This window comes from Brassica rapa, chromosome A07 (genome assembly GCF_000309985.2).
Source record: "Brassica rapa cultivar Chiifu-401-42 chromosome A07, CAAS_Brap_v3.01, whole genome shotgun sequence".
NCBI classification, from domain to species: domain Eukaryota; kingdom Viridiplantae; phylum Streptophyta; class Magnoliopsida; order Brassicales; family Brassicaceae; genus Brassica; species Brassica rapa.
In genome coordinates, this window is record NC_024801.2 from 13,423,617 (window position 1) to 13,436,533 (window position 12,917).

Below are 12,917 nucleotides of genomic sequence, written 5' to 3' on the forward strand. Positions count from 1 at the left end.
CTTTCTTTTCTTTACCATATGACCTCTTGCTCAAAAGATTGTCTTCAATGAATCTATGAATATGTTATTTGGCGCAGCTTTTGTTCGTATAATGTACATTGAAGCATATCTAGATAATGAACAATCAATCAACTGATTAATCCTAATCATTTGAAAGATGCATAGTTTAAACATTTTTTTATTTGTTTAGCAATGTAAATCTCATACAAAACAGCAAATATCTGTTTTAACATATGCAAACCTCACATTTAAATAATAATCATATACTATTTTATATTCCGAAGATTTATAATAACAAATCAACCAATAATAATATAACACAATCCCCACCAGTCGCCAGTAACCAGTGTCCACCCACCAACTCTTTTTTTTGTTCTGTCTTCATAAAACACACAATTTACACAACAACGAAGGCACATAAGCTATAGCCACACGAATCTGTGACAGAAGTCGAAACTTTAGATCGGTCCAAGAGTCGAAATCCAGTGAAACAAGCTTTGTGTCCTAATGAATCTTGGTTGAAAAATGCAGGGTTTATTATATTAAGAACAAACCATCTCCCTCTACATTCCACAGTTTGTCATCTGAACCGGACAACGACACAAGATATGTCGTCTTTACTCTCTCTTCTTAATGCTTCAGCTGTTAGTTCCTTGGCCGCCTTCTGTGGATCTTTCACCCTTTTAGCTATCTCCATTGCCTCCTCATTTGTCATCACCTTCATTTCCACAATCAGTTAGCACATAGATCAACACTTTCACTCTAAATCAAAATTGGTCTAATAATATGCCATTAACTACCTTCCAAATGCCATCGCTTGCCAGGACAAGAATATCTGTCTGGCTATCAACATTAGCATGTTTAATGTCAGGTTCTGAACTGAGATGTGTCTTAAGTCCCTTGTCTCCAAAGGCACGAGACACAGCTAACTGACCATTCACCCGAGGAACATCACCTATTCAACATCACAACTCATTTAGATAATGATCAAGAATGGTTTAAAGCTAGCTAGTGTTTATCAGATTTTGCTTCTCTTTTTACCTGGTAGATTGGATACAAATCCACCTCTATCTTCAATGCTCGACCTTTCAGCACGAGGCTCATGATCTGTGCTCATCTGCATTGTTTTACCTCCTCGATAAAGAACAGCTCGTGAATCACCAACATTAGCTATCCACAACTTTCTCCCGTTTATCAATATAGCAGTAACAGCTGTAGACCCGCCACGACCGAGGTCAGAACTATTCGAAAGAATGGCCTGGTCTGTCTTCTCATAAGCTTTTAATATAGACCTTTGAGGATCTACCCAAAACTCTCCCTGAATATGATCAAAGCATTAATTCAAATCGCTAGGCAGGCGTCTAGACCGATTTAAAAAAAAAATTGGTTTAAAAATATCATTTCGATTAAGTCCGATTCGTGACTAGGCAGACGCATAGGCGCCGGCTAGACCGATTTTTAGAACACTACATTAAAATAATCACTTAAGCCATGCCCATGAGAAAATACTCTTTTTTACCTCCTTAAGGATGTTGGAGAAGAGGTGTTTCTGCAAGTAGGCAGGGACAGTATCACCCATGTGACCATCATAAATTGCGAATAGCCCTAGTTCATGGTCTTGGATGTTGATGAAGTTAGCTACATGATAATCCTCCATGGGGTGGTTAGCTTTGCCTTTCAGTAGACTAAAGCCAAACTTGATCAACCCTTCATCACTTCTTCCTTTACCTGATCTTGATGATGATTGTCCTCCCATAACCTAAACCCACACACCAAGAGAACATAACCTCAAAACTCAAAACTTTTCAAGAAGAAACAGACAAAGGAGATATATTACAGAATCACATGTCTGAAAGGAAGAAGCTTTTACCTCGGAATCGGAAGTGAAGCAACAAAACTTTCCCATTATTTTTTCTTCGTTTGATTCTAATGAACAAACAATCTGCAAAAAATTCACGAATCAAAATCAAATAAAGGGTTTAAGTAATCATTAAGCAAGATTGAAAGAGTGGATTTTTCTAACCTTGTAATGAAACCCTAATTTGCGTGTTTCAATCGGAGGTAGCAACAATATAATCCACGAAAGTCCTCTCTCTTCCGACAAATGTCTTCACTTCTCTTTCGTTTATGTCTTTTTCCTACGCGAAATTTTTCTTTCCATATTTATTCAGTGAAGACACAAATAAAGTTGGAGCTATCTGTATTTTCTTGACATTGCATTGGCGTGCTTTGTAAGTATTAAATATTTGATTTACGCCCTATATTATGAAAATTTATATTGTGACCCAAAAAGACTTCTTTCTTGGCGTTAATTTAGATTTGACTAAACACTAAACACACCTTTGAATTGTCTTTTTTACTTTCTTGCTTTTGTAATGATTTTATTAAGAAAAATTATGGAGCAAAGAATGGTCTGGTTAGTAGTCAAACAAAATTAAGAGGCTGCCATTTTAAATTGGTCTCATCGGCTGCAAGTTGAATTTCTCTGCCTTCTCATTTATCATGCACGTTATTGTTACATACATGCGTTTTCACTATTGAGACTGATAATGTACAAAAAGATAATGATATTCCTAAGGTTTGATAAGAAAATAAGTATCCAGAAATGAAAAAAAAATGTTAGGTAAAATTTACTTCATGACTCTAGTATCTTTCAACAAAAATGTATATTGATTAAAAAAACATATGTAAGAGAAATTGGCATTTATGTAAAATATAAAAATATGTTGGTATTAAAACTCTTTATTTAGAATTTTTATTTTTAAAAAGATATAAAATGGATAAAAATGCTTTAAACAAAAATATCCAAGAAGGAATAAATATAAGAAAATAAAAAACATTTAAATAAAGTAAATGTACGTTTTGAGAAGAAGATATGATATGAACTAGTTTATTCAATTTGATGGATTTGATGGCTTAAATGATCGCGTTGAAGTTACATTTTGCCTATTTGGACCGTGATTAGAAAAGATTAGAAGTTTACGATATTAAAATGAGAAAATATAAAATATGAGGTCTCTTATTTCATTACCAGAATCTCAACAAGTGCGACAATAAAGGCTTGAAAGAGTCAAAGGCTTGGACGCGCTTACTAGCCATCTTTTTGTTGATTCATTTAATGTGATTCGCACACATTTCATGACTTTTGACCCTTTAATTAGGTTTTTAATTAAACACATCATCACTAAAACTTAGGTAGTTACGTGATTCACACATTTATTAGTATTAGTAGTAAGTTTTGTATATTCGATTACTAAAACAAGAGATTTGTTGCCAGAAACAATGAATCTGTTGGTGTAGTAATCCCTGATACGTTCCTCTAAACTAGGTTTATAGGTCAGTAGTGATGTATTCATTTCCAATTATGGGCCTTTTGTGAGCCCAACCCATTTTAAATGAAACTTAAAGCCTAGCCTAATTTTATTAGTTCTTTTTCTTTGCATGGAGAGTAAACTAAGTTTGGATGATGATACAATGACGACATGAAAACATTAAACAAGTCACTAAACTACATGTTACAGCCAGAGGACTCACAATTCCAGATTCTATTTGTTTTTTCAACGCTCACGAATAGGCTGCGGTACTTCCGCAACTTCTATTTTTCTTTCTTTTGCTTAAAATCCAAATACTATTAAAAATGAACTACTTATGTTTTTACTTCTCCGTGCGAAGAAGTGAGGGTGAGTGTAGTATATATTCTGGATTATGGATTTATCTCCGTAATATATCAAATCTTTAAGTACTTTATATATGATTTGGTATTTCATTGGAAATAGATGAAACTGATAATCCAGTAAAAAGACCAAATAAATAAATCTAATAAGCATGGCATTAGCTACTAGCTGGCTACTAGTAATAAAGTTGGTTTAAGTGCAAGCGTTAAGACATTTTGATGGGCCGGGCTTTTTGCAGGAGTTGGAGTATATAAAAATGGTTTGGGCTAAGTAATATAAAGAAAGGCTTTAATTAAAGCTAAAATAGTCGTAAGGGGTAGTTTCGACCTTTCATCAAAACCCTCGGCCGCATAAGATTCTTCTTCTTCTTCCTCCTCTTCGATTTTCTAGGTTAACCAGAGACGAGAGCGAGGGAAGGAGAGAGAGAGATGAGGTTGATAACGCACAACATGCTCTCCTGCAACATCAAAGGAGTCACGAACGGCTTTCCTCTCAAGATCGAAGCTGAGAAAGTAGTCGAGAAGGCGGTCGATTTCAACCCTGATTTTCTGAGGCACATGTTCGCCAAGATCGAGTGGAAGGCTCTCGTGGAAGCTGCCCGTTCCATGGGATACGCCGAGCTACCGGTGGATTCTCCAGACGCAACGGTGATCGAATCCGCCGACGAGACGTTCCTGAGGAAACTCCACCACGCGTTGCTCGAGCTTCACCTAGAGGAAGGCGCGCTTGTCTGCCCCGAGACTGGGAGGAAGTTTCCGGTTAACAAGGGTATCCCCAACATGCTTCTCCACGAAGACGAGGTTTAATTGAATTTAATCATCTTTCGATTTTAAATGTTTTGTTACGGTTCTTGAATTGAGTAAACCGTTTGGGTGTTTTAATATTCTTAATCTCTGTTAAACCGGTTTAATTAGATTTCACTCTGATACTTAAACGATGAAGTGGAGACAATCTAATGGTTAGTTTCAACTTGGCATCATGAGTATGAAGTTTGAAACGAATGATGGTTAGTTTAAACAAACGGTCTTCATTGATCTTCCCAACATGTTAGGCCCGCTTAGGAAACGAACCAACCAGAATCCGGAGTCCAAAATACAGAGTGTTGATGCAAGATGTCTGCATTGATCTTTCATTACAAGTCCGCTGAAGTAGCAAAATGTTGTTGTCATGCCGGGTTTCTACAATTTGACAATTATATATTTCACCCGTTCATGTGTTCTGAGGTTGACTTCATATTTCTATTTTTCAGAAGGCTCCCCCCCCCTCAAATTCCTATGCATTTGATTGAGGTCTACTTCTTGTTTACTTAGGTAAGAGAAGAACTAATCAGGATTATGTTTTTGGTGATGTCAAGATCTATTGACAAAAGTTACACAAATACCTAGAAATGATTATTTATCTCTTCCCCCTAAATTCAAGAAACCATACAGTGTTTACTTTTTACCAAGAAAAATAAAATTGGTTTTACAATTTGCTGAACCAGTACCTATTGAGAATTCTTCCTATAGGTGTATCTCCTGGTAGACATTGGTGTTAGTAGTTCATTTACTATTGGTGGTAACAAATAAATTGAACGCAGCAAATTCATATATAAGAACACGATAATACTTATCATGACTTGTATATACATAATACATATCTAGTTTCACATTAATTCTTCCACCCATTACATCGAATCAACATACATACCCTTTAAAGGCAAACCCTAGCATAAAAGCTTAAACAAACTCAACGGCTTAAAAAGTTTTGTGGAACTGTGATCATCAGGGTGTATGAACTTGCAGTTAGGACACACGAGAGTTGATTTGCAGAGCATAACTAGCATGTGACACTTCATGCACACCGTTGTTACCATCTCTTGCTTCTTGTCATCATCATTATCATCATCGCCTTCAAACTCTAGCCAAGACGGGGATCGACTTAGCCTTATATCACCTGGTTTTCCTTTATTACTTGGGGCCATGATCAAAGTTTTTCCTTTTGAACACTCGTCTTTCTTCATGATTTCTTTTACTGTCGAACTTGCTGATAAAGAAAGATTTAGCTCAAGGTCCAAGTAAGTCCTACGATCTTCAAATGACTCTGAATGGCCCTGCAAAAAGAGAATTGAAACATGTTTTGTTCATTCTTTTTCTGCATATAAATTTATGTATATGCGTTGATTTTCACATTCATATACTACCTTAGTGTCTAGATGAAGCTGAACATCAGGCTTCATCAACTTGGCGTTCTCTGACTTTGATCTCTGATAGAACATAGTAGTGTTCTTCTCAAGTTGGGCCTGTGTCTGATCTCCTTGTTTGATCCTTTTGAAGGAACCATGAAACGTTTCTCCATTGACGTTCATCTGATATCTCTTTCTAGAACAGAGGGCTCCATCACGTAGAGAAGACATTGGACCTTCGCCTCTTTATGCTTAAGAAACTCTTACTTTTCTTTGCTTTGGTGTTAGAACGAATGATCAGATAGAGGAACAGTTCATGAAAGTCGTATATATATATTATATATGAATAAGATAAACCACCCATGGGAGTTATTATCTCCACCGGTTCATGTAGAATAGTTGACAATAGTAAATGAGTTAGATATACTAAAATAAATATCTTAGATGATCAAATAAACTAGGATTCAAATTGGGACTATTTTTGCATAGTACAAATAATTCATATCTTTGATATTTGCTACTCAACAAATATTTAGTTTAGATAAATGACCCAGACTAGTGCTGATATCTATCTAAAGATGGTAACTAATAATATATTAATTAGTGTATTCATACTCAGTTATGTTCTAAATACTTGATGGTGCAAATCAAGATTTCGCAAATATAACTCCATAAGCTGTTTTGTTATAGACTAATTCGGATTTTATTATTAAAAAGATAAAATAAACTGCAAAAAAAAAAAAATTATTTTCTCAAAAAAAAAATATAGAGTTTCAAGTTGGGTGTGTTAATAACTGAGGGTATTTCTCCAAGGGGAGACTCATTGAAATGTGTAGATTTGTAGTTCTATTTAATTCCTCTTTCTGTTTTTTTTTTCTTTTTCTGTTTTCTCTTCCACCAATATTATCATCATGATGATATCAGCAACCGTTATCTCGACGTATGATGATGCATGCATGCATATACGAGTTGTGTGTATTCCTGTTGGTCATGAAGTTGTCTACATGTATGTCTATGTGCGTATGGTCCGTATGTGATCCGAGAGGTCAATACATATTAAATAGGAGAGAAACTAAATACCGTTGAAGGGGGAAGGTTCATGACTTCATGAATGCCGATGCAACATTAATACCACAATAACTCTTACTCCTACTTTTCAATATATAACACCAAAAAATACACACATCTACTAACCCTTATTGTTAGTATTATCTTAGTATTGAAAATATTTATAGCAAATTATTCAAATAGTTTGAAACCTCCTCAACGGCCTACCATGCCAACCTTCGCTTCCTCGTTTATTTGTAGGACTCTTTTGGTCAGCTTCCTCATAAATTGCCTTTCTATTTTTTCCCTCTATTAAATTTCAACGGATGCATTTATGCATGGATATATATATGTGTGTGTGTGTGTGTGTGTGTGTGTGTGTGTGTGTGTGTGTGTGTGTGTGTCTTTGAGCGTTTGTAATGTGTGTTCGTTGATATTATCGAGTTAAAGTCGACCTATAATATGGACTTTTAGTATTCTACGAGGATCTAACTAACAATATTTGAATACGACTAAGAAAATATTTCTAATTAAGTTTAAAGCATAAACTATAATAAAAATGGCGATACAAAAAACTTGGATGAAAACCTATCAAAGCATATTTTTATAACCAGCTGTAACTAAGAAAATATTTCTAATTAAGTTTAAAGCATAAACTAGAATGAAAATGGCGTTACAAAAAACTTGGATGAAAACATATCAAAGCATCTCTAACTAAGAATTATATAATTAAATAACCGCTTTATACCAAGATTATTAAATGATTACTAAATTTTTTTAAAATAATTAAATAACCGTTTGTGTTGCTGAGTCTTACAGCAATTCACAATCATTTTATAGTTTGAAACGTACCATAATTAGTTCGTCATTCGTGTGCTTTAGAAAGTAGGCATAATATCAAGTGAATGGGCCACACCATGCCATATATATTTAACCTCTAAGTAACCTAACTACATATATGCATTGTATGTAAACAAAGTTTTTTTTATTTAATAAATTTTACATTCATTAATAAAACAAATATGCATAATCGGAGCTTCATTTCGTTTATCACTATTCAGAGAAAATGAAAATATAGTTTTCTAACAAATTGCAAAGTAATAAATGGGAACGATGTGATAGAAAATGGTTTAAATCTCACAATAGCGGCTGCTTCATGCATGCAGTTACAATTAAGATTCATGTCTCATCATTTTATAGCAAGCGCCAGAAACTTACAATTTCGTAAATTTTATATACAAGAAATTGAAACTCACCAAGTGTAAAAAGGATTGTATGCAATGAAAGCTCCAAGTAAAATAAAATTGTTCGCGGGTAAAATAGTTAATACATTTCTTGAATTACTTGGTTAAACGGAGAACCATAATGGTGGAGTAGTTATTATTTCCTGTGGAAGAATTAAAGATTCAGGACTTGTCTACCCGTTACCATTAAATATATTGAAGAAGTATAAATGCATAGTAACAGTTAATACACGTACTTTTATTTCAACGATAATTTTGTAAAACAAGTATGTAGAGATATGTGATTAATACTCAACCGAAGGTGACTTGCGTCTGCATGTTTTGCTATTGACTGCGTCTGCATGTAATTTAGTCATTTAGAAGAAAACTGCAATGCATAATTTGGATTTCTATAGAAAATATGGTAAGTTATCAAGATTTTAACGTGAATCTATTTGTAAGTTTTAAAACGTTTTCATAATATCTGCCTTCATATTGGATAATTGTCAATTGGCCATCAATGATATAGGCTTTGTGGTATATACTTATGTTTCAATAGCCATTTGTGATTCGTCAAACCTTTTCTTTAGGGTAGGAGTTGGGCCAAAACCAAGCCTAGCTACAAAAAACTCTTAGGTAGAAGAACTCACTACGAAAGCTAGCTCATAATTTAATGTATCTTATGAAGCATTGTCTATCCATTTCCTATCAAATGTGAGATGTTTTTCATATATCCACATTATTTTCTCGAGCAAAATAATAATTTCGATCAGTATGTATGCCTTCTTAATGACCCAATATGAACCTCAAATTGTACCGAACATAAACCATAATCATATTATTTAGATAATCTGCTATTCAAATGGTGTTGATTGTTGGTTTTAATTTAGGATTATAAACAAGTTAGAATTTAATCCCAAAAACACAAGACAGAATAAATTGGCAAAATACATCCTAAAATATAAAACCAGTTTTCAAAAACATGACTCACCACAACATAAATTTTCGTTCCAAGAACCAGTCAGATGCGAGACAGTAAAACAACAGCAACAACAAGAAAGAATTGTCTGGAAGTATACATTACCTTAGAGAGATCAAGTAAGCAGGTCTGAGTTTATTCATAGAAGAAACTTGGGGGAGAATGAACAACAACAGATTTAGAAATTACAGGATCACCAACCACAATCATAGCCTTTTGATCGTCAACCACAGGTTTCTTGAGAAAATCTTTTTGCAATAGGGATTGTTACGTAGAATGGAATAAGGCCTTATCACTTTAACGAGTGTGTTATGAAGTGAACCCTGTTTCATTCCAAAGAATCCTTTAATCACTCAAGTTAATTAGGGTTAAAAGGAAGTCTCAAAAACTTGAATACTACTTCTTATACCTTGGTGACAGAAAGAGCAGCTTGGATGACAAAGTTAGCATACGGGTCTTGAATCAGAACATCAAAATAAGGCACAGAGGCGAGTTCACGCACTATCTGAGGACGGCTCTCTGGACAATTTCTTAAGCACCGTTCCACCGTATGGCTACTGAATTTCTGCATGGAGAGCTCTACATAATGCCCTTTTAACTGCGCTAGCACCATGGCTATCGCAAACAAATCCCTCAGATCTATAACGAACTGGACTGCGTAGTTCCTGCATTTGATCAAGAAAGAAAGTTATCTAGAATGAGTACTCTCTCAGAAGCAGTCATCCTTGTGTCATAAGATACTTTTTATTACCCATAAGGGTCTTTAGCAAGGAAGAGACTGTTTCTAGAGACTTCAGCTATGAGCTTCTCTCGTTGTTGTCCAGTGGAATAAGCAATACATTTTTGTAACACACAGCATCCATGTTGATGTGTCGCCATATCAATGCAGAACCTTGTAGCATCTTCAAAGATGAACTATAAAGAGTGGAAGGAGAAACAAGGTTTCATCAGATGAAGATCATCTCCAATATATTTTGCTATTTTTGCTTCTAAAATAGAGAAAATCTATAATAAAAGTGAAGTTTACTCCAATACATTTCTTTTAAATAGTAATATTCTTTAATTGTAGAGTAAAAATATAGAATTTCTTCTTCTAATTATAGAGGAAAAATAACAATCTCTATTTTATAGAGAAAAAAAAATAGCAATCTCTATTTTAGAGATAGAGAAAATAAATAGTAATCTCTATTTTAGAAGAAGAGATATAGATGAGTTGGAGTAAATTTAATTTTAAATGCTATTATAAAGGTAAATATGGAGAGGATCGATCATAGGTGCTCTAAGTAGTGAAAATAAAAAAAGATCATTGCGTCTTTATTACCTCGTTATCTTGTGTACTAAGGCACTGCAAGCAACGTTGAATCACATGATTCCCATTCACATCTCTAACGAGACTGAGAAATCCAAGTCTCAAAGCTGACTTCACCAGAAAAATCTGCTTCTTGGTTTTGACTGTTTCTACTAATCTCTGGACAACTCGAGTACTTAAACACACACACAAACACACGAAAACAATCAGACACAACCTTAAACCTCATATCAAGTTGATTATATTGGTAATCTCTTACCCGTAAGTGTTAAGGGATATCTGGACAAGCCATCCAGGTTGTGCAGTAACGATAAGTAAGATCTGCATTCTTCGTTCTTCAGTGCATACATCTAATATTTTCTGCATCAAATAGTTCCCAAAAGGGTCCGTCATCACCTCAACAACGTGTGGAATCACTTCGTTGAAAATGATCATAGAATCTAGACAAGTTCCATCTTCAAGGATCCTCTGCAAGGATCTGCATCCATGCTGATCCTTAGCCATCAAGTAGACGTATCCCTCGATACAAGATGTCTTAGGAAGACTCGGATAATTAGTGGTACCACCTTTTCGACGAGAGTATGATGGAACGGAGTGGTGACTGTTGAGCTCGAACAGACTCTTATTTGGTGAAGAAACCATGAATCTATCAGTAGTTAACATCATTTCTGCGATGTTGTAACAAAGATTACAAGAACTCTCTCCACAGCTCTGAAAATTAGGAACCAGTGAAGCTTTATCAACAGAAAAATCAGAGGAGACTCCAAAACTATGGTGACAAGTCTTGTCTTCTTTATCCTTATCTCTGATGTTGAGACGATGGAGGCTCTCACAAAGTCCCAACTCGTTATATTCATCAGCAGCAGCAACAACGCTGCTGTTGTAATGCTTCATCTTCAGGTTCCTATCGAACGGATGAGAAGCGAAATGAGACGAACCGTCTTCGGAAGAACAAAGTCCGTCAGAGAAGTAACTCGAACTGGAAGATGAGTCTCGGGGGAAGAGACTGTAGTGATTCCATGAGGTTTGCATATGAGAAGAAGGTGAACGTGAGAAAGACGAAGCTTCTTCTCCAAATTCACTTCTCTTCATCATCTCTATCTCTCTTCTTCTCTTTCTGTTTTTATAAATATATAATAGTAAAGATAACAAGTAGAATAAATTTAACATATAATGCGATTTACTATGCTGGATTTTCTCATTATGTTAAAAGTAAGATTACAGAAAAATAGTTATTGGGATTACATATGCCTCAAATCAAACTTTTTCTTTTGATTTTAAAAATATTTTCACTTAAAAGAAGAATATGGCTATGCAACTGAAAAATGAACCTCTAAAATCTATGCCCAATTTATTCTTATTGAGGAAAATAAACCCACAAATTAATGAGTTTATACAAAACTAAGCACACACAAAAATCTATACAAATGTGATGAGTTTATCCTCGCTAGTTTTGTTAGATTAAGAAAAGTCACCAAGAGGTACAAACCTTTTTCTCTTGTGAGCTCTTGTAGTTTGGGAGCTTGACTTCTGTTCTTGTGGAGCTGAAGAGTGCAAGATGATTGTCCATTTATATTCTAAGAGGATCGTTTTGCAACATTAAAGTATTAATATTCTTAAAACGTTAAATTATGTAATCAAAATTTAGCTGTGAAAAAGATGACAAGTAATATGAAAGTCTTTCACCATTTTTAGAGTCTTATGACAATATTTTCCACCTTTTTCTTCTCTTTTCTACTTTTATTTGTTTATTAATTATTTTTTGGTGAGAAACTCTTGTAACTATCAATGGATATTATAAATGCTATAAAGTCAAAATAGTTTACAACTTTTTAATATTTAAATAATACTATACATAGATACGTTAACACATGTGAAAAAATTTCTCAAAAACGTAACATAGTTACTTTCATAGAAGTCTCCACTTTTTTATTATAGAGTGAAGATTTCTATAACAGTAAAATAATCACTTTTATAGAAATTTCTATTTTTATATTAGAGTGGAGACTTCAATGAAAGTAACATAGTCACTTTACATAGAGGTCCCCACTTTCATATTAGACTATCAATAATTATTTCAACGTTCATATCTTACATATCATCTTCTATTTCTTCTACAACATCTTCTGCTTTCTACCTAATAATTCAACATTCACTATTTTCGTATATTCTAGAATGGTTTGTTGAAAAAAATTCAAACACTCTTTCCTATAATTTTTTCTTTCACAATTTTGTTCTTATATGTTTTTTTTTGTGATTACATATTAACAGTTATTGATTGAAATTAGATTACAATAGTTAAGAGTTAAGCAAATGTTTAACTAATTTTTGAAATTAATTTCAAATGTTTCATTTCACTGGAAAAATAGGAAATATAAAAATGAAGTCTAAAGAAAAATTACAGTAGAAATAGATGGATTTTCCCTATGTTCAAACCAAATGAAATAAGTTTTATTTATAGAGTATAAAAATTGGTAAACTTTTATGTAAAACTATTCTTTTTAAAATAAAATTTTATGAC

The 12,917-nt window shown here is 34.0% G+C and overlaps 4 protein-coding genes across 4 annotated transcripts; 1 reads left to right on the top strand and 3 right to left on the bottom strand.

The window, feature by feature from the left end:
* Nucleotides 1-162: 162 nt before the first annotated feature.
* On the bottom strand, nt 163-2,232 carry LOC103829339 (probable protein phosphatase 2C 9). Its single transcript, XM_009104999.3, has 6 exons — nt 2,024-2,232; nt 1,871-1,942; nt 1,520-1,759; nt 1,042-1,318; nt 801-955; nt 163-718 (listed from the first exon to the last, which is right to left on the bottom strand). The coding sequence occupies exons 2-6, from the start codon at nt 1,904-1,906 to the stop codon at nt 581-583; spliced, it is 846 nt and encodes a 281-aa protein (XP_009103247.1). The 5' UTR covers nt 1,907-1,942; nt 2,024-2,232; the 3' UTR covers nt 163-580.
* Nucleotides 2,233-3,981: 1,749 nt separating this feature from the next.
* On the top strand, nt 3,982-4,612 carry LOC103829340 (multifunctional methyltransferase subunit TRM112 homolog A). Its single transcript, XM_009105000.3, has one exon. It carries the CDS (start codon nt 4,103-4,105, stop codon nt 4,478-4,480), a length of 378 nt encoding a protein of 125 aa, XP_009103248.1. The 5' UTR covers nt 3,982-4,102; the 3' UTR covers nt 4,481-4,612.
* Nucleotides 4,613-5,241: 629 nt separating this feature from the next.
* Nucleotides 5,242-6,366, bottom strand: LOC103829341. The gene is made up of 2 exons (XM_009105001.3): nt 5,857-6,366; nt 5,242-5,766 (listed from the first exon to the last, which is right to left on the bottom strand). The coding sequence occupies exons 1-2, from the start codon at nt 6,067-6,069 to the stop codon at nt 5,380-5,382; spliced, it is 600 nt and encodes a 199-aa protein (XP_009103249.1). The 5' UTR covers nt 6,070-6,366; the 3' UTR covers nt 5,242-5,379.
* Nucleotides 6,367-6,604: 238 nt separating this feature from the next.
* On the bottom strand, nt 6,605-11,625 carry LOC103829851 (putative pumilio homolog 8, chloroplastic). Its single transcript, XM_009105542.2, has 5 exons — nt 10,656-11,625; nt 10,409-10,571; nt 9,839-10,002; nt 9,497-9,752; nt 6,605-9,410 (listed from the first exon to the last, which is right to left on the bottom strand). The coding sequence occupies exons 1-5, from the start codon at nt 11,564-11,566 to the stop codon at nt 9,294-9,296; spliced, it is 1,611 nt and encodes a 536-aa protein (XP_009103790.2). The 5' UTR covers nt 11,567-11,625; the 3' UTR covers nt 6,605-9,293.
* Between the last annotated feature and the right edge of the window lie 1,292 nt (nt 11,626-12,917).